This window comes from Microcaecilia unicolor, chromosome 8, assembly GCF_901765095.1.
Source record: "Microcaecilia unicolor chromosome 8, aMicUni1.1, whole genome shotgun sequence".
Taxonomy (NCBI): domain Eukaryota; kingdom Metazoa; phylum Chordata; class Amphibia; order Gymnophiona; family Siphonopidae; genus Microcaecilia; species Microcaecilia unicolor.
Genome location: NC_044038.1, coordinates 168,533,667 through 168,559,665, shown reverse-complemented (window position 1 = coordinate 168,559,665; position 25,999 = coordinate 168,533,667). Strand labels below are relative to the sequence as shown.

Genomic DNA, 25,999 nt, shown 5'->3' with positions numbered 1-25,999 from the left:
GGCTGAATATCAGCACTTAAGCGATCAACTGCTGACGTCACCCCTAGAACACCCCAACATAGCCAGATTTATGTTTAGTGCTAACTACAATATTCAGCAGTATTTAGCCATGTAAGGGCAGTAAGGGCTCCCATATTAATCCAGCAATAACCATGCAGCATGTGGCACTGCCCAATTACCGCTGGGTACACTCTGGAGCTACAAAAGTGCCAGAAATGACGGCGCCCTAGGGGTGGGAAGTACTGCCGGGCTGCTGCGATAGCCCGGTGGTTCTTCCTGTATAGCGAGCAGTAAGCCCATTACTGCTGCTTATTAAAGGAGACCTTAACCCTCCATTGCTTCAGGTTCAACTTTAAAGGCCCTTTTACTAAGCCACAGCAAAATCCGGGTTTAACACGGGACTTTCCAAGTTTATTTAAAGGCTTTCTATCCTGCTCATCAAAATAATGTCTGAGCGGCTTAAATTCTAGTAGAAAGAAAAAGTGGAGGGGTGCATAGAACAATTGCGATAGGGAGGAGGGGGGCAAAGTACAATATATAATAAGATGGGGGGGAACACAATAGGATTATGCTGTGCATTCAGTTATCACATCTGACTTGTAAAGGAAATGTGTCAAGTATATGCGTCTACGAATAGGAATGTATTTAAATCATTTTTAAATTGTTGAAGAGAGGTTTGCATCTTAAGGCATATAGAGAGCATATTCCATAGTTCTGGGCTATGCACCAAAAATAAAATCAAGCTTCGAATAGTTTTTAATACTATCTGTTTGAGTGAGGAGACAATAAGTCTGTTTTTGTGTGCAGTAAGTACGGAGTAAAAATCTAGTAAGGGAGAGGGGTTTGCCTGAGTAGAAGGTTTTGAAAACAATGAGAAGTCTTGTAGGTGACATGGTGGGAGATAGGTAACCAGTGGGACGATCTGAGCAGGGGGGTGATGTCACATTTATGGTGAGCAGTGATTAGTTTGATGGCCGTGTTATGCATAATTTGTAATCGTTTGCCCTGGTAAAGCCCATTTTTACCATGTCCCAAAATGCGGCCTTTTCCTTTTGCAGCTCCTGCGCTAATTTTCTATTAGCTCGTGAGTCTTGCCAAAAAATTAACGCAGGTGCACTTACCACCTCCTATGTACAAATACATGCTTATATGCTAGTATTCAAAACATTTACATATGCAGTGAACATCTAAATGCTAGTACCTAGTTTAGAAAATTATCCTTCCAATGTGGGTGTCTAAACAGCTAATGTGCAATAAAACAGCACGCTTTGACTGCTGTGTTACACACTTCATGCAAGATTGCTTTTTAGACAGGTAGTGAGTGTGCTTTGCAGTTAGCATGGGTGCCATTAATGCATGTTGCTAATGTGGCAAGAAGTACAGAACAGTTAATACCACCTTCAGAGGAGGTGTTAAGGGCTTCCCTCATTAGCAGGCCACTCTGTAATGTCAAGTGGGGGTTAATTCTATAGCGTGGGTTATAACATCTATGCACTGATTATACATATAAATGTTTATAGTACCTGCATATATGCATAGGTGTGCACGTATGTGCATAAATGCTGAAAATCTAAGTACTATTCTGTAAATATGTGTATATTTAACAGGTAGGTGGATACATGGGTGGAGTCTGGGCTGAACATAAGTCATTTACAAATTGTTAGGCATGAACACTCAGACCAGATCTATGGCTGCCATAAGTGCTCACACCTAACTTCATACACGTGTATGTACCCAGTAATATTAGTATTCTATAAAGGAGAGTAGGTTCCTACTTTCCCTTGTAGAATAGGCTCCCTATAGGTGAATATTTATAGGTACTTTGTTATAGAATTACCTCCTTGATATACCTTAAAATGTATTGAGTGCAAAAGCTTAATGTGTGATGTCATAAATAGGTAATGAGAGAGGTTGAAAAAATAAAATGAAGTCCTGAAATCTAAATCAAGAATGATTGCTCAAGAAGCAGATGTTGATTTAAAAATGTTGACAACGGCACAAGAGGAATGAGGATCCATAACGTGCCTTAGCCATGGTCATGAAAAGGACAATATCTACACATGTTTTTCTGTGTAGTTATAGGTAGACATATTTTGTATATATACGAAAGGTGCTTTGTTTTGCAGATACCCGGAAATGGATCACCTGAATGATTGTGGTTGTCCCTTAGCAGTTGAAAGGAATACTGCAAGAAAAAGATTCCCCTTTTCTAATCTAGAATTCACAGCTGAAACCAAGTGAGTAATAATTAGTTTTGCAAAGTCCTCTCATAGGAAAACGCCTGAGCTAAAATATTTTGGAACAAAGGAGTTACATTCTAGGTCAGCATTTGCCATTGGATAAATATTTGTGTCAGTTTACATTTCTTGTGTGAATTTACGACCTGAACAAATTTGCTCCATTGACAGAAAAGGCCAACTTTTTCCATACAAAGTAACTTTCTAAATAAAGAGCTTTACTGTTATCGTCACACTTTGACTCATTTGAAACATTTGTTTAAATTTGATTATTATGCATATTGTTACTTTTATGTGCATCAGTCTACTTCGTATGCATGAATTTGAAGATTTTATGCATATAAATAGGGCATGCTTAGTTCTAATTCTATAGCGGCACTTAGGTCTGTCTAAGCCATTAGAAAATAGTACAGTTAAGGCTCATTAACAAAGTGTTGGCATATCTAGTTACGGCAAGTCAATGGCTGGTAAAAGTTGGCACGCCTAGTGCACCATAGATTGTGTGCAACTGATGGTATTCTATAACTTGTATGTGTGTTGTGTAGTGACATACCTATGGCCTGCCACATGTACGCCCCCTTGTAGATTCATACAAATCCCCAGATTCCATATAGGTCACCCAAAGTTTGATGCCAGAATATACATGGGGATTTGAGATCCGTGTGCAACTCAATTGGTTAATGGGCAATACCAAGCACCAGTTAGGCACTTAATTGGTGTTGCACATGGATCTCCTCTGCTAGCTATTCTATAACATGGCGCCTAACTTTTCCTGTATGCAACCCAAAAGGAGATGTGGCCATGGGAGGGGTCTGGGTGGACCATTGGCATTCCCAAAAGTTAGGCACCATGTTATAGAATAATGCCTATCCACGCCTAACTTTGGGCACCAGAATTACATCTGACGGAACCAGGCATAATTCTAGCGCCCAGACTTAGGTGCAACCTGCATGCTAAGCTAGTATTCTATAAAGGTTGGGTGCCTTTTATAGGTTATGGGCTTTACACAGTTCTTCCTGGCACCTATCATTTGGCACCATATGCAGAATCCAACCCTAATCAAATTTGACACATGCTTCATAGAATAGTATCTAGCATTTACATGCATATTGCCAAGCATTGGTGTCAATCGTGCATGTCCAGTGTTAGTATTCTATAAGTTATACCCCTAGTCACCAAAAATTGTGCATGCAAATTTGGGTGCATGCCCAATTTGCATGCATAATTTGATTAAGCAATGAGCTAATTGGTGCCAACAATTGGCTTTTTAACAAGCAATTATTGGCAATAATTAGATTTAATTGGAATTTACATGCGAGTAAAAAAAAGGTGTGGAAATGGGAGGGTCATGGGGGCGGAATGGGGTTGTTCCTAGCATTTATGTGCATTATAGAATAAGGGGATATGCGCTTAATTTAGGCATGTACAATTGCACTATGTTGGTGCAAATGGCTGTGTCTAAAGTTAGACACGATCCAAGCGCAAGTGCTATTCTATAAACTGTGCTGAACTTTAAGTGTGGTTTATAGAATAGCGCTTTTGTTCTGCACCAATGTTTTTTTTTCGATACCATATATCCAATTCACCCCTATTACAGGCCAATCTAATTTCATTTTCAGTTACAGTGCCAAAACTGGCCTAAAATCCTTTTTCTGCCTGGTTTTGGTTTCAGTCAAAAGACTACAGCCATGGCTTTGGTTTCAACTGAAAGTGGTTAGGCAGTTTCGGTTGTAGTTTCGGTTTTGGCTGAAACGGGGGAACGGTCTCTAACCCTATGGAACAGATTGTATATATGGCATCTGAAATATCTGCAGGGAACAAATTTCTGGCCTAAGCGTATTCTATAAGTGGTGCCTAGACGTAGGCGTGGTCTATAGCCTGCGTTTGCTTCTGATCACTGGCCCATAAGTGGGATTTTCCCATGTGCTAAGGCCGTTTTTACTGCAGCCAGAAAATGGCCCATTTTCCCTATTAATGGCCACCCACTAATGTTGCCATTAATAATAAATTAGCACAAGAGCACGTAATGACACCTGTTTTTTAGGCACACTAATCCTGTGCTCCTCAGTTCACACACGGTAATGTAGTTGCACTGATTAGCACAGAAATCCCCCCCCCCCCCCCCAAGACATACCCTCTCTGGGATAAAATTAAAAATATTTTTTTTAGCACGCAGTTTGCATGTGCAGATCAGCAAATTACCATAGGGTGCCTGAGCGTGTCCCACAAGTAAACCTTTTTAAACTGCAGCAAGTGTACGCTCGGTCTTACCGCAGCTTAATAAAAGGACCCCTAAATTTGATAAACTGCCTTCCTGTAAAACAGCAAGGTAGCGCACTGATGATAATACTAAGAAACAAAAGGAGGAGAAGAAAGAGAACCACATTTTTGGACTTTCATACAGGTGCCCTGTTATAATAATAATCTGCCACTGCAGCATCTGATCTATGAAATGTTCAGAACAATTAACTATAAATAGGCATATTTCTGATCTGTTGCCAATGTCTTCTGTGAATTGCGATATGTTGTTTTTCAGAATCCATATATACACATAATGTGCTGAATAAAATTAATTTTTTTCACCAAAACTGAATGAACAATAAATTATTTTAGCACATGAGAAGCAGAGTCAAAAGCAAGTTCTCTGTTTCCCCAAATCCACTTTGCAAAACCATAATGCTCTCTAGGATGAGTATTTCTTGCAGTAAGAGTGGCTTTATTTTCTGGGTCAGGGTGTATTTGTGAGTGTGCATTTGGTCTCTTTGGTATGCCTAAAATTTTAAAGTGTGTACAAATCACATGTATAAATGTATACCTATAAATTAACAAACATAAAATTGGATGCATGCATTTTTAAGTTCCTGTGCACATGCAGTGCATGCCTAAAAAAATAAATAGGTGATATGAACATGAAAAAATGTCCGATAATAGGAAAACATTTGTTTTAAATGAGTGTGAACTAAACTTTTTTTTTTTTTTTTGGCTGTGTTCACCCTTTTTCTGCTGTATTGTACCATGTGATTTAAGCTTTAAATTATGGCAATATTGAAATTTCTGATTGATTGTAAAATGAAAAATGTAAGTATGTTGGATAGTTGCGTTGGATGGAATGTTGCTGTTATAAGGTTCTTTGGATAGAATTAGAAGTGGCATACTTAAAGAAGGGAGGTGGATACCTTTCTACAAATCATTGGTGAGATTTCACCCACACAGATATGGAGGAGTAGCCTAGTGGTTAGAGCAGCAGGCTATAACCCAGGGAGACCTGTGTTCAAATCCCACTGTGGTTTCTTAAGGCCTTGGGTAAGTTACTTACCCACCCCTGGATTCCATATATGGTGCCTAAATTTGGGCATGATCCCAAGATGTGTGTTCAACTTAATTGGTTGATGAGTAATAATAGGTCACTAACAAACAATCATTGATGTTAATTGACACCAATTATGATTTCTCTGCTATTCTTTAAAACGTGGTGCAACTCAAGTGGGGGTGGGGGGGGCAGGACATTCCTAAAAGTTGTGCACATTGTTACAGAACACGGGATCTTTGTGCCCAATTTGGGCACCAGATTTCAGCAGGCTAGAATCCAACCCTTAAACCTTCACTTCCTCAGGTACAAAGTTAGGGCCCAATATTCAAACAATTGTGGAAGTTATAAGGGTGGAGTTGACACTTAAGTGCTGTACATCAGCACTTAACCAGCTAAGATGACAGCACAAAACATAGGTCATCTTAGCTGACTCAAGTACTGAATATTGAACTTAACTGGCTAAGTTTTTTCTGGCTATGTATGTCCCGATATTCAATGCTGGAGCCTGGACATGGCCCAACATTGAATAGCAAGGGAGAAAGATGGCAGCTGAATATTGAGCCCTTAGATTGTAAGCTTTCTTGGAACAGGTACCTGAGTATAACTTATTTTCAATTACCATTGAGTAGAGAGGTGTGGTAGCCATGTTAGTCCACTTTTAAAGGTAATCAATAAAAATAAAACAAAATAAAACATGGAAAAGAAAATAAGATGATACCATTATAAACCATAAAAATGTACTGCTTTGTTTGTCACCCTCCTGTCTCCATGCATATCTCCCTGTCTCTCACCTATCCACCCCCATCTTGTTAGACTGCCACTGAAATGCTTTGATGTTTCACTTATATATACTGTCATCTACCAACATTTGCTTATTTCCGATCTGACGAAGAAGGGCAACCTTCGACAGCTAATCACGAAATGTATTAAGTTATGTCCAATAAAAAAGGTATCTTATTTTCTTTACCATGTTTTATTTCTATTGATTACAATTACCATTGGAAAGGCAGTGAGTTAAATAAAAATATATGCACACAGGGTGGAGGTGGTCCAGAAAAATGCTATCAAAACAGTGCAAGGTCCTTAATAAATAACCCTACATCAAGGGACATGAAGATAGATGGGAATATATAAAGAGGCATTCAAGTACTTATGAACAGGGAGTGAGTACTTGAATGCCTCTGTTCACAGGACAGAAAGCTCTAGGAAAAGAGGTATCAATATGAAACTTCACTAGGGCAAACTTGCACAACATCATTAAATACTTCTTCATAAAAAGGATGCAGGATAGCTGAAATGATCTCACTGGGGAGTGGAGACAGAATCATTGACCGAAGCAAAGAATGCACAGGACATGCACAGAAGATTTGGGAAAGCCAAAGGTCATCTGGGGTCTACAGTACTGCTGCAGGAAATGGACCTTGATATTCCCATTGGCTACAATATTCTAGGTTTCTCTCTAGTCTAAAGATAGAGTTACACCTATAGATACAACACGTTTGAAGTTTATTTAAAATGTACTATCCTGCCCTACTGGAAGGCCTTCAGGACAGCTTTCAATCTAAAATTATAGATTAGAAAAGGAGTGTAAAAAAAGTGAAGACAAGACAATGATAAGTGGGGGAAGAAAGGTGGAACTACAAATCAAATAGATCAGTGGGTGAGATAAAACATGAGGAGTGATACTAGTGCTCCTTCTGGATCTGACTTTATGAATGAGAACTGGAAATAAGAATGTGAGAAAAGAAAATCTAGTAGAAAGCATCACTAAAAAAGAAAGTCTTGAAGTCAGGCATAAATTTATCAAGGGAAGTCTTTAGGTGGAGAGAAATAGGGAGAGCATTCCATAATAGAGGACCTTGGATGGAGAAAATAGTGTGTCTCGTATTTTCATGAATTATCTCATGATAGCTTGGAACCACCAGCTGGTTTTGATGTGCTGACCTGAGGGACCTGTTAGGGATGTATGGGATAAGATGGCATGAGAGACAGAAGGCTTCCCCAGAGATCTGGATTTTAAAAACTAATAGTAGAACTTTATAGGTTATACAATGAGTGAGCGGAAACCAATGAGCATCTTGCAAATATGAAGTGATATGATCATATTTCCTAATGTTAAAAATCAGTTGGATCACAGTATTTTGAAAGACTTGTAGATGATGAAGATCTTTTACCTGAAGTCCTTTATATAAAGAATTACAGTAATCTAGGTGATCACAAAATATTAAGTGCAGAGGGAAGGATCAAGGAACGAATAGATTGAATCAGCCAGAGCTTATAGAAAGAGTGCTGAACTACCTGAGAAACTTGGGGCTAAAAGAGAGTTCAAAATCCAGAATGATGGTTTTCACCTGAGGTACTGGAGTACATAAGAACATAAGCATTGCTATACTGGGACAGACCGAAGATCCATGGATCCTAGCATCCTGTTTCCAACAGTGGCCAATCCAGGTTACAAGTACCTGGCAAGATCCCAAAACAGTACATTATATTTTGTGCTGCTTATCCTAAAAATAAACAGTGGATTTTCCCCCAAGTCCATCTTAACAATGGCTTATGGACTTTTCTTTTAGGAAGTTACCAAAACCTTTTTAAAACCTTGTTAAGCTAATTGCTTTTACCACATTCTCTGGCAACAAATTCCAGAGTTTAATTACATGTTGAGTGAAGAAACATTTCTCCGATTTGTTTTAAATTTACTACTTTGTAACTTCATTGTTGCCCCCTGGTCCTACTATTTTTGGAAAGAGTAAAGAAATGATTGACATCTACCTGTTCCACTCCACTCATTATTTTATAGACCTCTATCATATCTCCCCTCAGCTGTCTTTTCTCCAAGCTGAAGAGCCCTAGCTGCTTTAGCCTGTCCTCATAGGGAAGTCGTCCCATCCCCCTTTATCATTTTCATTGCATTTTATAATTCCACTATATCTTTTTTGAGATGTGGTGACCATAATTGCATACAGTATTCGAGGTGTGGTCGCACCATGGAGTGGTACAAAGGAATTATAATGCTCTCATTTTTGTTTTCCATTCATTTCCTAGTAATAGCTAACATTCTATTTGCTTTCTTAATAATACCTAACATTCTATTGGATAGACAGACTGGTACGGGTAAAGTTGTGATCCCTCTAACAGAAAAAAAGAATACACTTTGATTTCTGTGGGTTCAAGAGTAGATTATGATCACAGAGCCAGCTTATGTTCTGAGTAAGTATGTGACTTAGCAAAGAAATCTCATTGGGGATACAGGATTCTAATGAGTAGAGGACTTGAAAATTATTAGCATAAGCATACACTGTAAATTTGAGAGTCTGGGCGAATGTCAGCAGTGGAGAAAGGAAAATATTAAACAAGGTGGGTGATAGAATTGAACCTTGTGGAACTCCCAAGCCAGAGAAAGCTGCACACAGTAGATATTCAATAGCTAGTGAAATGTGGTGGAATGATGAAATTAACTATTCTTAAATTCTTGTATGATGGTTGAAATCTAAACTTTTCTTCTATCCAAAGGAAATGAAGTTTCCACATCCTGTTTCATAACTCCAAGTTAATTCCTACTTAAATGCATTTTTCTACATATAAAAAACTATAGGCTCTTTATAATTAGGCAGGTGTTTTAGCCAGCCACATTTTTATAATTAATGTTCAAATATACTAGTAGTACTATTGGGTACACTCATTTCACCGAAACCATGCTTAAGTATATAAGTATTGCCACACTGGGATAGACCAAAGGTCCATCAAGCCCAGCATCCTGTTTCCAACAGTCGCCAATCCATGCCACAAGTACCTGGCAAGATCCCAAAAAGTTCAATACATTTCATGCTGCTTATCCCAGAAATAAGCAGTGGATTTTCCCCAAGTCAATTTAATAATGGTCCATGGACTTTTCCTTTAGGAAGCCGTCCAGACCTTTTTTAAACCCCGCTAAGCTAACCGCCTTTACCACATTCTCTGGCAATGAATTCCAGAGTTTAATTACACGTTGAGTGAAGAAACATTTTCTCCAATTCGCATTAAATTTACTACTTTGTAGATTCATCACATGCCCCCTAGTCCTAGTATTTTTGGAAAGAGTAAACAAACAATTCACGTCCACCCGTTCCACTCCACTCATTATTTTATAGACCTCTATCACATCCCCCTTTTCTCCAAGCTGAAGAGCCCTAGATGCTTCTTTCATGAAAACTGAGATGATTATTTGTGGTGGTGTGTGATGAATTTACACTACTGCTGAATGGACAGGTTTCTAGTTTGTCAAAGGTTTTACTTTACCATCTGAAATATACTGGTATACTGTGTGCAGGCTTCAACAAAGGTGTAATAAGGTGTGAAATAGCTTTCCTTGGTCTTGCTCATGCATACAAAAAGAGATACCCAAGTCCCTCGCTTCTGCATCACTTGATAAGTACAGTTCCTTGAGTCACTCCATCAACCAGGATGCCATGACTAGTTCAGGGACTGCAGAATTATCTAACACAAGGCCTTGCTCTATAAAGATTTCTTCATTGTGCACAAAGGTGGTGGTGGTGTGTGTGTGTGGGGGGGGGGGGGGGGGGGGGGTCCTGTATGGATAAGACCCATTGTGTTGATGAACCCCAGAGACAATCAAGTGTTTTGCTAGCTACTGACAGCTGTGTGTATTCAGGAAGGAAAACAGATTTATGTTTGTTAATGTAAACCAATTTGCTCATTATAAAAGCTAAATATATGAATATTTTAAGTTCTTGCTAATGATGCTTTTTTTTCTTCTTTTGCTCTTGATACCCCGGAGAGGATCAAATCAAAGGCTTAACAATGAAGAAAAACAATTTTAATATGACTGAATTGCTTTCCAGTATAATTGGCAAGCATGCGTGTGTTTAGCATAGGTCTTGACTTTATTAAGATGGTTTCTGTACATAAGCATGGTAAGAAGCTGACCATGAAAGTTTAAACTGCAGACACTCTGAAAGGCAGCAACCTGTATTGTTTTTTCCCTCATCAGTTCTCCCAGCAGAGGACCGAAATGCATTTTATAAAGACAGCTGCATGCATTCACACCCCAATTGCTAAACAAAATTACATTTTGATCGGGTTTGTGCTAGAAGTCAACCGAGATCAAAGTCACTAGGACAGGCTCCCCTGATCCGCTACTGATTTGGCTTAGACGGATTGGGTTTTCCAGGGACTTCTGGCTTCCCTCAGTGATCTATCATAAGGCAGAGTTGCAAAGAAAGAGTTTTTCAACTGACAGTTAATGAAAAGCACAATTATAGTCACTGTCAAAAGAAGGAAGACAAACAAAAGGATGTAGGTGAGCAAATCCGGCTTATGTATTTCTCCGTCTTTTAAGACCCTGGCTGTGGACATGTAGAAAGCAGAAGAGCTGACTGACCTTTGAGTACTGCTCAGATACGGGGTGTTGGTCTGTATAATGAGGTGAGCTTCTGTGGTGCTGGTTGAATTTAGAAGTAACTCCCCATACATGGTTGTGCAGAAAATTTCCCCGCACAGCAGGTGGAACGGTAAAGCCGAGCTTATCCCTTCGTTTTATAAAGCATCGGTCCCATGATGCCAGAAAAAAGGTTCCCTAGAGCAACTAGTCCCAAACGTTTTCCAAGACAGTTTCCTTTCCCCCCCTCAAGTCTTGCTGGATGAGGAATTTTAAATCCTTTAGGGTTTAGGTCTCTCTGTGCACCTGGCTGGAGCCACTGCTTATCATCCAAGCTGACGAGGTCGGCTTAATTTTCCCTGTAAGTGACTAGACGCTTCAGTACACGGTATTAAAAAAAAATAAATAAATGTACGTGTAACAAACGGAGAAAAGTGAAATCCCTTCTATCCGCGTCGCTTACCAGTTTGGGGTTTGGAGAAGGTACAGCGGGCTTTCAGCTCACTTTCTGAATGCATAAGCTCAAACAGCCAGGGCTACTAAAACTCAGATCCAGGCTGGTCAGTGCAGCAGGAGTGACATCGCCTTGATCTGTGATGGTCGAGCCCTGTGCCCTCGCTCAGGGGAGCTCTGTCTTCCCACCTCCACAGTTCCCTCGGAAGAGCTGCCCCAAAAGCCTCTGCTTTTTCTCAAGTTCTTCCTGCATTACCTCCTGCTGCTCCGGTTCCTCAGGTCCAGCCGAGCAGCTAACTGGAAGTGGAGTCAGGGGATGAACGTGTAAAGGAGAACAGAAGCCCTGTAACCGCGTCACTTGCTCCTGGGTGAAGGACAGGGTTGCAAGGCAGTGCTGAATATTTCAGGAGCTTGCGATTTCGTTTTCAGCAAAGCAGCTCTGAAAGAGAAACGTTATCACTTGGTAAATCTTGGCTGGACGCTCCAGACTTTACGTTCTTAATATGAATGATAATACCAATAGCCTAAAAAAAAAGCCTCTAGCAAGCTGAATTTTTGTTTTATTATTAGGATAGGTCTCTATAGAATAAGCAGAAGAGAAGGTACCTTGTGTTCCCAGACAACCTCTACAGGGTTGACAATTAGCAATTTAATTATTTTTTTAAATCAAATTGCTGCTTTTACATTGCTATTAGCTCCTGGCTTCCAGCCAGTTTTCGTTTGCAATCCTGAACTCCTATGTGCATCAGATAAGTATGTAACATTTCACAATTGAGCTTTTTGTATTTTACCTTGCCAGTAGGGGTGGTGAATTCACCTCCCCCCCCCCCCCCCCCCAAGTTTTTTCCTTTGCCCCAGAGTAGGGAGCAGCAGCAGAGCAGCTCCGACACGGTTAACCCTTGGTACCTGTCTTCTCTGAAGCAGGGAGCAACAACAGCTGAGTGAAGTTTGGGGAGACCTCAGCTGAGGAGCACTGTTCCCGCTCTCTGTTTTTCTCATCTGCCACAGTTCGGGGGATCAGTTCCCGCAGCACTTTGCACAGTGTGGGTGAGATTTATCTCATTATTTCCACCACAGCAGATGCATAGGCAAGTAAAAAAAAAAAAAAAAACAACAGTGGGCAGAGAGTCGAGTTACTGTTTAAAACATCCTCTCTTCGTCCTTGCGGTTCCCCCTGGCTTCATTAAGGGGGATAAATAGCTCCAACGGTTAGAGTAGCCAATTAGAGATTAGGCTAGACTCAGATCCTGGTTCTAATTCCAGCCTTGCACTCTTAATCTACACATGATACATTGGGATATCCAGGAGTGAGATGGTTATTTTAAATAGGGCTGTGAAGTTTGTAGCTGCAGTCTGTTAACCTGGAAACCTGATTTTTGAGCTACTGTTTGTGTGGAGGAATAGCCTAATGTGGGTTACTGGTTCAAATCCCTTTGTAAATCTTGCTCATTTTGGTACATGAAAAGTAGTACATCAATTAAGTGTAAGTTATCAGTACATTTGTTATGCTAACCTTTGTACACTTGCTGAATAGGGAGCTAAGAAGAAGAAATTCCCAAATTTAATTATCCTGGTAGATGATTTATTTTCCTGAAGTGTGCGCTAGAATACATACCTCCTATCTTAATTTTCTTCCTTCATTTTCCCAGAGGTTGGTTAACATTGGGCTGTTCAAATGCCTCCTAAGCACCATCACCCCAAAAAATCCCTCAAACCCCCTCCCCCCCCCCCATTCCACTGCCCCAAAACAATAAACACCCATCGTGCAGGGATGACTTCCTCCTGATCACAATGCACTGGATGTTGGTACTATTCCATCCCAACCTTGGTCCAACAGGCTATGCAAGCTGCTACATAGATTCACCAATTCATGGGAACGGTCCATTCCTAAGGATATCCTTACACGCTCTATTGCTAAGGCAGCCCACCACGACCAAAGGAGTGGTCATCCCCAGCCCTCATTGCCTCTAAATGACTGCATATTTCCTCTTCACAACTGCATATTCTAATGGACAATGAGAATACATCACAAACAGGTGGTCATGATACAGATGACCTTAGTCTGTCCTACATTAAGAGAAGTTCTGTTTCATCTGAGAGTCAGACATCTTACACCTCTGACACACCAACTGATACTTTGTACAACCATCAGAGAAAAACAGCCATAGGAGGCACAGGCAACAATGGTGACACTCCTGTCACTCTACCCAACATGGATGCAAACATAAGAAATCCCATTGCAGGAGTTTATCACAATCACACGATCGCCACGCACTCCTCCAGCAAATTATAAAAAAGTAAGAGAAATTGCAAAGCTCTAGGAACACACACACCTGGGCAGCACAATCACCTTGACAATTTGCACAGGCAACTACGTTCATCCCACTCACTTGACCAAGTCATGGCTGGGGAGGATATCACTCAGTGTTCGGAGATGCAGGGACAACAACAGCATTAATATAATACCACTGTTCCCATGTTAACTGCTATAATGGCACCTCTTCTGCAGAGGTCTCTAACTTCTCTTTTTCAGGTACCGGAGTCCCCCCCCCCCCCCCCAACATGCTACACAATTTTCCTCATCAGGTGGAGGAACAACTAATACAACCTTGGCATCCGCTTCGTCACAGATGGGTGTTCCTGAACCTGTCCAGATGGCACTGACAGATGAGTTTTGCGCTGACACACAGGCACTGGATGCAGGGAAAACAAGGACTCGGGAATGATCTAAGAAACACCTAAGATGCAGGAAAAATAGACATTCTCAATCCTCTTCTATGTTCTCTGATTCTTACTCATCTTTGTCCTCTCCTTCTCCTTCTCCATAAATTGATACAGTCACTATGGTGGCATGTCTTCCACCAGTTAAACTTGAATAACTAAAAGCTAGGATTGACATTGCTCCTAAGGCCAAAAAACTTAACGTTGAGACAGGTCCAGGCTACTGAATTTTGCTACGGTATTATTCCAATGCGCAAACCATTTTTATGTCGCTTAGCCTTGTCCACCTCAGGAGCATTTAAGAGACTTTAAGGGGCATAATTGAATGGTGCTGGCCAAATCGATGGCCGGTCATCTTCGGGGCCGGCTCTGTGATGGGATGGAGCCAAGCGTATTTTCGAAATACGCTTGGCGCCAGCCAAATCGCTTGCCGGGTTTAGAACAGGATCGCCGGGTTTATATGAGATGGCCGGCTTCATTTTTCAGCCATAATGGAAACCAGGCCTGGCCATCTCAAACCCAGTGAAATGCAAGGCATTTGGGCGTGGGAGGAGCCAGCATTTGTAGTGCACTGGCCCCCCTCACATGCCAGGACACCAACCGGGCACCCTAGGGAGCACTTAAAAAAATAGCTTCCAGGTGCTGAGCCCCCTGAAATCCCCCCAAAACCACTCCGCACAACTCTACACCATTACCATAGCCCTAAGGGGTGAAGGGGGGAACCTACATGTGGGTACAGTGGGTTTTGGTTTTTTTTTGGAGGGCTCAACATTAACCACCACAAATGGAACAGGTAGGGGGGGATGGGCCTGGGTCCACCTGCCTGAAGTGCACTACACCCACTAAAAATTGCTCCAGGGGCCTGCATACTGCTGTCAAGGAGCTGGGTATGACATTTCAGGCTGGCATACAGGCTGGCCAAAAAAGTTTTAGTTGTTTTTTTTTAGGGTGGGAGGGGGTTGGTGACCACTGGGGGAGTAAGGGTAGGTGATCTCCACTTCCCTCCGGTGGTCATCTGGGGCACTTTTTCCAAAATAAATGGACCAAGTCCGGCTGGCGAAATGCTCGTTCGAGCCGGCCTCTTTTTTTTCCATAATAAGGCGAAGCCAGCCATCTCGTACCCATGCCCCACCGCCCCACCCTCGCTACCCTACCAACACGCCACCTTGAAGGTTGGCCGGCGCCAATACAAAATAGCAGTTGAAGCCAGCCAAAATTGGCTTTTGATAATACCGATTTGGCTGGGATCAGGAGATTGCTAGCAATCTCCAGATTTGTGTTGGAAGATCACCGGTGATCCCTTTTGAAAATAAGCCTGATTGCCACCTACAGATGACCAATCAATTCATCAGGTTTTGGTTTTTTTTAACATTTGTACCCCGTGCTTTCCCACTCATGGCAGGCTCAATGCGGCTTACATGGGGCAGTGGAGAGTTAAGTGACTTGCCCAGAGTCACAAGGAGCTGCCTGTGCCTGAAGTGGGAATTGAACTCAGTTCCTCAGGACCAAAGTCCACCACCCTAACCACTAGGCCACACCTCCACTCCACTTCTTAATATCTGACAATTATTCCTCACCAAATATAATGGGATCTCAGTAAGGCAGTCACTTCCAGCATCTAATGTTGACCCTTATCTTTTTACTGATGTGGCAGCTCATTTGGCTTTAGAACTTACTTCCAAGGTTCTTGATGTGCTTCCTCATGGCCCCAATCTTGGTACTACTATGGTTTCACCAAAAATATTACCTTTTTAGAGTTATTCCCTGTTTTAGATAGAAGAAGAAGGTTATATTCTGCTCTGACAATATGGCAGTTGCATCAGTCCTTAACACCTTTGTTTCTAAGTGCCCAAAAGTAGCTGAATTAGTTAGGATCCTACTACTTAACAATAGTATAGCTGATGTCTTGTTTCAATTGGACTCTTTTCCGGCATCTTATGCCAATGGAGGAGCATCTTTGGAAAACTGAAACAACCACCTAAACACTCTATAATGTCAGTCCTACCACTTGGACAGCCCACCAGCGGGCATTCAGGGTGGTAAAACAATTTTTGTTATCTCTGGGTTAGGAGCCTGGCCCTGTTTCAGACAGGATGATTACCCATTTCTTATCTGGCCATTAACACTGGGATGGTCATGCTCATCAGCTAAGGCACATCTTACAGGTTTTTCCTTTTCTGCTAATCTTAAGGGCTAGGGTCATCCTGGTCACAGTTTCCTGGTACTGACTGTACTTAAAGGATTGGCACTGTTCTCTTCCACCTCAGCCTGATTTTCAGAGACCCATCATGATATCCTACTTCAATTGTTTTACACACTCCCTGCTGTTTGTTCTTCTCAATTTGAGATCGCGATTTTTAGGTCCATTTTTTTCATTGGCATTTTTTTTTTCAGCATTGCGAGTTGAAGAAATAACTGTCAGGTCGGACAGAGCAACAGGAGTTGAATCTCTTTGATCTGCAAAGGCTGAGCTCTGTGCCCTCACTCGGAGGACCTCTGTCTTCCCATCTCCACTCCAAAAGCCTCTGCTTTCTCTCAAGTTGTTTTTGCATCACCTCTGTTGTTCTGGTTCTACAGGTCCAGCCAAGCAGCTAACTGGAAGTGGAGTCTGGGTAAAGGACTTACTCTGTAGCCGCATTTCTTGTTCTTGGGTGAAGTATAGGGTTGCATGGCAGTGCTGAATATTTCAGGAGTTTGCAATTTCTTTTTGAACAATGCAGCTCTGAAACAGAAATCGTTCACGTGGTAAATCTTGGCTAAACACTCCAGATTTTACGTTCTTAATATGAATGATAATACCAATAGCCTAGTAAATGAATAAATAATAGCCACTTGCAAGCTGAATCTTTCTTGGTTTTATTATTAGGATGGGTCTCTGTAGAATAAGCAGAAGAGAAGGTGTCTTTTCCTTGTGTTCCCAGACAACCTCTACAGGGTTGACAAACAGCAATTTAATTTTTTTTTTAATCAAATAGCTGCTTTTACATTGCTATTAGCTCATGGCTTCCAGCCAACGTTCTCTTGCAATCCTGTACTCCTATGTATTTCTAGTACATCAGACAAATATGTATTTATAATGTTTCCGCTAACACTTCACTAATTTTTTATCTTACCTTGACAGTAAGGGTAGTGAATTCATACATTCCCAGGAAGGGAACATTACCAAAGTACTAATACGATGTACTTTCTGCTTACCTAATACAAGGAACGGGTCCAGTCCAGTGGTAGTGTTATACAGGGGCTCTAGGTTTGACTGGGTTGATGACTTCCATGTCTCAAACCTGCCATAGGTGGTGGTGACCTTCATAATTATTCATTTTTAATGTGCTTATTTCTGCAGGTCAAACCTATATCTAACACATATTGCAACAGGCCTAATATCACTGACTTAAAATATAATCAACAGACATGATCGAATACATTCTCAGCATAAGTACAAAATATAGTGGATGCTATATTGAAATTGACCACCTAGTAGGGATGGATTGTGGTTTGCAGCAACATAGAAAATATCAAGGACATGTCTTATGTCACTGCAAGTCGTTGCCGAATGAAAGCATGCAGAAAATAGTGCAGACTTTGTAGAAATAGTGAGCACTATCTCAGAAATAGTGCACACTCTTCCCCAATTATGGAATCAGCGTGCATACCCAAACCACTGCACATGCTCAAACTAGCGCGCATGTGCAAACTCGGGAAAAGACCAGGCCCTCTTCCTGAAAAAGTGCTCCCTCTTTCCACTTTCCAAAGAGTGTGCACTATTATTGGCAACTGACAAAATAACCCAACAAAATAGCCAAACAAAAATGAATAAAATAAAAATTCCCATAAACAGCACAGGAAGCAACACAAAATTAAAATTTTCTGGCTGTACATCGCTACCACCTAGTACATAAAGAGGGGCATTTTCGAAAGAAACGTCTAAGTTTGGATTTGGATGTCTTTGTAAAACGTCCAAATCCGGAGGTAGGGAAAATTGTATTTTTGAAAAAAAAATGGACGTCCATCTTTCATTTCGAAAATACCATTAAAGACGTCCAAATCCAAGGACATCCCTAGATTTGGACGTCTTTGACGTTCGGCGATTTTCAAAACCAAAGACGTCCATGTCAAAAATGTCCAAATGCAAGCCATTTGGAGGTGGGAGGAGCCAGCATTTCTAGTGCAGTGGTCCCCCTCACATGCCAGGACACCAACCGGGCACCTAGGAAGCACTGCAGTGGACTTCATAAAATGCTTCTGTGAACATAGCTCCCTTACCTTGTTTGCTGAGCCCCCCAAAACCCACTACCCACAACTGTACACCACTACCATAGCCCTTACGGATGAAGGGGGCACCTAGATGTGGGTACAGTGGGTTTGTGGTTCATTTTGCAGAGTTCACTGTTTCCTCCACAAATGTAATAGGTAGGGGGGGGGGTATGGGCCTGGGTCCGCCTGTCTGAAGTGCACTGCACCCACTAAAACCGCTCCTGGGACCTTCATGTGCTGTGATGGACCGGAGTATGATATCTGAGGCTGGCACAAAATATTTTTAAAGATGTTTTTGAGGGTGGGAGGGGGTTAGTGACCACTGGGGAAGTAATGGTAGGTCATCCCCAATTCCCTCTGGTGGTCATCTGGTCATTTTGGGCACCTTTTTGTGCCTTATTCGTAAAAAAAACCACATCCAGGTGAAAGCGTCCAAGTGTTCGTCATGGATGTCCCTGCTTTTCTTGATTATGGGTCAAAGTGTTAGTCACGACCAAGTCCCACCTTCAATATGCCTCTGACACGCCCCCTTGAAATTTGGACATCCTTGCGACAGACTTCAGTTAGAGATGTCCAAAATCGGGTTTCAATTATACCGATTTAAATATCTCTGGGAGATGGGCGTCCATGTTCCGATTTATGTTGAAAGATGGATGTCCATCTCTTTCGAAAATGAGCCTGATAGTTAAGTAATAGCCATATAGAGAGTGTTGCTGAGTGTGCATATGTGGGGGAGTTTTTTAAATGGCACTGAAGAATGGGTGCTGGAAAAGATCAGTGATAGGCATTACTGTATAAAGGACATGAGCCCATTACAGAATCGTGCTTAGCACCGATTCTCTAGGGGCCAGAAGGCATCCAAGCTAGGCACACTGACCCATTGTTCTATAATACTGTGCACAAGTTTTTGGAATTCTCCTGCCCCCCATGCCCCTCCTATGGCCATGCCCCCTTTTGAGCTGCTTTCTGTGGGATTTAGACGCCTAGTGTTATAGAATAACAGGCAGCCAGATGTGTGCACAATTATTGATGGTTAACAGTTGTGTGCGTTTCTCGGGAATGTAGCCAAATTTGTGTGCCCAAATCTGGATGCCATATATAGAACCTGGGGTTAAAAACCAACTGCATCACTGGTTATACATATAAATAAGGTCTGCTTTCTGTTGGCCTAATTTATGCATATAAGCAAAAGCATAGCCAGGTTGAGGGCGTAGGGGGAGGGGTAGAGAGCAGATTGCTGAAGGCACTGGTGCATAATTTAAACATGACAGATTACGTCAAAAATAGGAGCCGTTGCCGTCAGAAGCCCATTTGGGGGAGCGGCCGCTCCCCTGGTGACCCACCTAGCTACGCCTCTGCATATAAGTTATTTGCAGAGTGGAATTTCACTGTTTTACTCAAAACGTTTCCAACCGTGGCCAATCCAGGACACGTGTACCTGGCAGGATCCCAAAAAGTAGCAAGATTCGATGCTACAGATCCTAGGGATAAGCAGTGGCTTTCCCCAGGTGTGGTATGATGCCATTAACAAATAACAGAATCAGTGGTTACTCTTTTTAGAGCCCTGTAAGTTATCCCTTCTGTGCTGGGGTGGAGCCTCTGGCTTACATTTTCTGTTTTACGTTTATGATTGTTTTTCATGTTTAGCTGTTGCATTCTGTAAAGCCAGGGGAAGAGCAGCAATACACAGGATAATATTCCTTTATTAGTTCATAGAGGGAAAGTTGCCTCTGAATACTGTCGAGCCATCTGTTATGTGTCACTATTTTAAGAATATTTCCAAATAAGCCACCAGCAGATCAACAGAACCATATTTAACTATATGGAGGTGAATTTATTAAATAATAAGTGGATTATTTCCATAAAGTGAAGATTTTATGATTGGGCTACCGTGCATTAAATATTTCACACTGAAAAGCATTTTACAGAGTTCAATGATTTTACTGCAATTACCCCAGTCAATTTAAGAAATATATTTTTTTTGTAACCCATTATATTTTTATTACAGTTATTCTGTCTGTAGTAGCCTTTCAAAGTCAGAAATAAAAATCCATTCTAGAAAGCAGAGCACGGTCTTTCTTTAGTGCTTGATACTAACAAATTTCAACCAGCATGGCACTTGTTAAAATTGCTCTCAATTTTTCATTTTAAAATACAAAGTACATTGAAACTGGTGTATTAGCCTCGGGCTGTTTTCTCTTTTTTTTTTTAAGACAGATTATCAGTTATTTGCTGACTAAGGTAATTCACTTTGAATATAAGTATCGAAATTAAAATAAATTAAATGTTATCTCTGGTTAAGTGACCTTTGTTATTTGCCTGGATATGCTAGCTATGGAATGAACACATCTTGACTTGATTATCATACGTCACTGCTTGCATTCTGGGGGTCTTCATGGGGTACCCAGTTACTTCTGTCCCATCAATGCTGTATTTCAACATAGTAGGGGTGATCCGATGCCACCACCAGTTTAGGATTACAGTCTATGTGCCAAAAATGTACCAAGTTGAAATCCAGGACAAATGAAGCAGTAGTGAGCGGGGTCAGTGAGGCCATGTGAGGTCCCCCAGAATGCATGAAGGCAGTGGGGGTAATCTGGGAACCTAAAATGGGCAAATAGGCCAACATGAGAGTCCTGCACCCAACACAATTTTTGTTTTTAATTTTTTTTCATGCCTATTGAGGCTTCACCCATCTGCTCATCTGTATGCATAGGTAAAAGACATATATATATATATATATATATATATATATATATATATATATATATATATATCCACACACACATGCATATATGCACATATGTGTACTTATGCATATGAACATGAACATATATCCAAAAAATCCCAGCAATTATGAAAACCTTTTATATGCAATATAAATTAGGCAGTTTTTCATCTCTTTTACCACCATAAATTTTCATCTATATGCAAAGAGAAGGACCTTAGCAGTGACCACTGCAGGAAAAAATGAATGACCCCCCCCCCCCTTACTCCCTTAGTGGTCACTAAGCCCCTCCCACCTCACAAAGATGTAAATGTAACAGTACATACCAGCCTCTATGACAACATCAAATGTTGTGGCCAGTCCTATTAGAGCAGCAAAGCAGATTCCTGGAATAGCCTAGTGGTTGGTTGGTTCAGTGCACTGTAGAGAAGGTGACCCAGACCCTTAATCCACTCTAACAATTACTCTTGTGGTAGAAAGTGTCTGCGCATCAAAAAACAAAAATACCAAACCTACTGTATCCACATATAGGTGACACCTGCAGCCAAAAGGGCTATTGTAGTGGTGTACACTTGAGTACAGTAGGTTTTTTATGAGTTTTGTAGGTCTCATTATACAACATAAAGGGGTAATGGTGAGATGTGTACATGGGAGGTTTTATGTGAAGTCCACTGCAGTGCCCCCTATGGGCACCTGCTCTGCTGGGATGCCTGTATGGCTAGTCTACCAGGAAAACTGGCTCTTCTTATGGCCCAGTGGCTTGATTTTGTGTTTTTCACTTGGACATTTTTTTTTTTTTTTGGGGGGGGGGAGGAATGGTCCAAAAAGATAGATGTACTAAACACAACATCTAAGAAGTGGTCATTTTCAAAGAAAAAATATAGACATTTTTCTAGTTTGAAAATGGTCATTTTCAGTACTAGATTTTTGGACATTTTCAGCAAAATGTCCAAAGTCAGATTTAGACATCACATTGAAAATGCCCCTCCACGTGTACTAGGCTCTATTCCATAAAGTAGGAGCAAAGTGTCATAGTGCCTAACTGCAAGGATGGCATACATATGGACAGATGCTACTATAGTTACTGTAGTATTTCCCAACTCAAATGTTGTTTCTTTAAACGGTAAGGACCATCAGAGGTGAACTTCCTTAAGAGACAAGTCTCTTATCTGTAAAGGAAGCAGGTGATACACCCAGTTCTTCATTGGTCCATAATATCATTTTTTCTTATTATTTTCTTATTATTTTATTTTTATTTCTTTTTATATCTTTTCAAGTATGACTTTTTAAATACATTTTTGTCTGTACTTATCTTTTCTGTACAGATTCTTCAGTGAAAAAAAGATAACTACAGACAAAAATGTATTTAAAAAGTCACACTTGAAAAATATATAAAAAGAAATAGAAAATAATAAGAAAAATTGTATTATGGACCGATGAATGCTCTATATTGAATATCATTGGTTGCCGAATTCAAAGCCCATCTTTTGGTATGAGGACTTACACCAACTGAAACCAGGTGTAAATCCTGGCACCTAAGTTGGATGCGCATCCGTGGTATTCTATAATACTGAGTGCCATTTTCTGAAATGCCCCGACGCACCCATGCTCCTCTCATGGGAATGCCCCTTTTGCAGTTACACAGATATACTTAGGTGCTAGCCTGTAACTGGGCATGTAAATGTATTTCCATGTCAATCTGCCATTTCAGCCCCATTTGGCACCTTGCAGCATCAGTTGGGACACATTTCAGCACTGAAATTTGGGTCCAGAATTTTCCTTATAGTATATAGAATGCAATGAACTACATGCATTACTTGGCACAACTTGATGCATCAACTTATGCCTACCATTGACAATGCAAAAGAAGGGGTGCCAATGCCAACCTTACATCTTGGCACCAAGATTCCATTCCATTATGCTTATATTCCACAATTACCTTTTCAATTTATTTCAGATAACATCAAAGCAACCAATTGATTTAAACAGTGAAGTTACAAATATAATAACATATACAGAGTAGTAACTTATATAACACGGCTAACTATTCTTACTTAATTATAAAAATAGTGAGTAAATAAAAACATTTTCAATTTCTTCTTAAACCTTAAATGTTTCATTTCCAACCTCACTCCATCTGGCGATGAATAGAACTGGAGCTAAGCACATGGTATTGGGGCACATAGAGTGAGGCACCAATGTATAGATTTGCCCTTATTGTTTTAATTTTTTTATTTATTTGTACATTTATACCCCACGTTTTTCCCACAGTTTTGCAGGCTCAAAGTGGCTTACAATGCACTGATAGGCTATTGCCAGATCAGAGGTGATACAGTTACAATTAAATTAGAATCAAATAGATAGAATCAAAGAAACAGAGAAAATAGATAATAAGTTGAAAGGTGACAAGAATTTAAAGATGGTCCGCAAATATGTTGGTAGGAAGGACTTCAGGCGATATGTTGAAGCCTTGGAGTAGGCTGAATCTCTGTGGCTGCCTGTGCAAACTCAGACATTGAGAAGGTTTTGACTCATTGTGTGAGGCAGGATGAAATGATAGTATATGTAATAACTGTGCCCTTTTCAATATCAAGAGCTGCATTGCTTACCATTTTCTGGCTCCATTTCATCTTACACTACTATTATTCTGCAGAGTTAGTGTAGACAGTTTAAATTCCCTGTTTGTATAGTCATTTAGTACAGCTTAGTTCTATCCCTTTATTGGCTGTGAATTGAAGATCAGAGTGCAAATTCACACATACCACTGATGTTTGCAGAAGACACAGATGCCTCTTTATAGGTGCCCATATTCCACAGCTCCAGATAGGACAGCAGAGAGAGAGAGCATTTTCCTTCCATCGTTCCCTAAGGTTCAGTGAAGCAGTGATAAGAAGCATCTGTTACGCTCATAGAACTAGCAGTATATCTCACATGTCTTGACAGGGAGTTAGTCACTGATGGTATGAAGAACATTATGTTTTGAACTGCCCCTATGAATAGCCAGAAGGACAGAACCATTTATAGAAGATAACAGTATAAATCTAGACAGCCATCTTCATCTCGTGAGGGTGTCTTTTACTCCCTGGTACATGGACATCTATGATAAAACTCTCTGCCTGAGGTTGGACTGACGTCTAATATTCATCAGATCCCCTTTTACTATGTGATTGACAGCAGCTGTTAAATGATTGACATCTTTCGCTATTTATTTATTCAGGGACATTTTTATTCTGCTAGTCCAAAAAGCTTCAGTGATTGCAAAGCGTTGATAAGTATCACTGAGGAGAGGAGTAGGACCCCATCTTGGGTGGGCAGCTTCCAAAGGGGATAAGCTGACAAAGTAGTGGTCACAGCCACATTGGAGCCAAGGGACATCTTGCTTGGAAACATGGTGGGGTCCTTTATGACTCCTTTTTATAGGATGGTCAAACTAAAGATGTCAGACAAAGGCTGAAACAGTAGAAACTGTCCTGCTATGCTAACAGTAGACTGGAAGGGGTTGATGATGTCGTTTTTGTGGCTTAGTTAAGTGTAGAGAAAAAAGATTGGTCTATATATATTAATAAAGCTACAGCCTACACACCAAGTTGAAAAGTGCACTCTTATATTGCTATACAATGGCATATTTCTTCTTCCCAAAAATGTTTTGCTCAATGCAGAAGATGGAAAAGACATGAGAGTAAATCATATCACATCACTACTTTAAATAAGAGAAGCCTCAACTGCCCGGGGAGAGTCTTAGACTTTTTACCAAACCCCTTAGTGGGCTCTTATTATAAGCCTCAGTGCGAACTGGAAAAACAGTAGTAGAAACCCCCACAGGAGGTAAAACCACTTCTTCAAAAACCGGTTACACCCCCAAAATTTCATAAACACAGTTCACTACCCATGTAGTTTCCAAACTGATACAAAAAATAGAAAAAAGAAACGAATATTCCAATTAAGCATGCATTAGGAATAAAGAGTTCAAAAAGACTTAACTTCAATAATCCATCTGAACGATGATCCTCTGTAACTGAAACTCCAGCAGCAATCCTCAATAGTTCCAATTGTACTTGCCAAAACTCCGACAAGGGCTAGGGACCCCCCTTGTTTCAAAATGATGATGTTGGGAGGAGGAATATAGCACAGACTCTTTACTCCTAGTGCATGTTTAATTGGAATATTAGTTTTTCTTTTTTCTATTTTTTGTATCAGTTTGGAAACTACATGGGCAGTGAACTGTATTTATGAAATTTGGGGGGTGTAACTGTTTTTTGAAGTGGTGGTTTTTCCTCCTGTGGTGGTGGTGGTGGTGGGTTTCTACTACTGTTTTTCCAGTTCCCACTGAGGTCTATGATAAGGGCCCATTAAGAGGTTTTGTGAAAAGTCTAAGACTCTTCCCGGGCAGTTGAGGCTTCTCTTATTTAAAGTAGTAATATTATAAGGTTTACTCCCATGTCTTTTCCATCTGCTACGTTGAGCAAAACATTTTTTCGAAATTTTGTAGTATACTATTAGTTTTGCTGTCCATCTATTGATTTCCGATATTTCTCCTTCCTCCATTTACAAATTCATGCACGTCTGTTCAGAGACTGGGTGTGGAAAGACATGGCAAAGTGTGTCTCATTAGAATGACTTGGTCTATATGAGATGTGTCTGTCTGTCTGTCTTTGTGTATGTGTCCGTGTGTGTTGTCTATATATGTGTGCCTATACATATAGATGGACAGACAGATAGAGCCTTCCCAATAGGCGCTATCACTTGGGCAAAACATTCCTAAAAATGTATCTGGTTGCTTTGAGGTTTGAAGACTTGAGATCAATTGGGGCTGGGATTGTCACAGGTGTTAATGTTAAAAAAGACTATTCGTAAATGCGTGCTCACAGATATCAAACATATAAATGGCAAGTGACCGACTCACCTGCAAATGTGCAGTAGAG

General features: G+C 40.7%; 1 protein-coding gene across 2 annotated transcripts; it reads right to left on the bottom strand.

Moving 5' to 3' along the window:
- Positions 1-10,382: 10,382 nt before the first annotated feature.
- SMIM32 (small integral membrane protein 32) lies at positions 10,383-23,950 on the bottom strand. 2 transcript variants are annotated; one of them, XM_030211121.1, is made up of 2 exons: positions 23,840-23,950; positions 10,383-11,816 (listed from the first exon to the last, which is right to left on the bottom strand). In XM_030211121.1, exon 2 carries the CDS (start codon positions 11,017-11,019, stop codon positions 10,696-10,698), a length of 324 nt encoding a protein of 107 aa, XP_030066981.1. In that variant the 5' UTR covers positions 11,020-11,816; positions 23,840-23,950; the 3' UTR covers positions 10,383-10,695. The 2 variants fall into 2 exon arrangements, with proteins under 2 accessions (XP_030066981.1, XP_030066980.1); XM_030211120.1 differs by lacking the exon at positions 23,840-23,950 and adding an exon at positions 12,284-12,423.
- Positions 23,951-25,999: the final 2,049 nt, after the last annotated feature.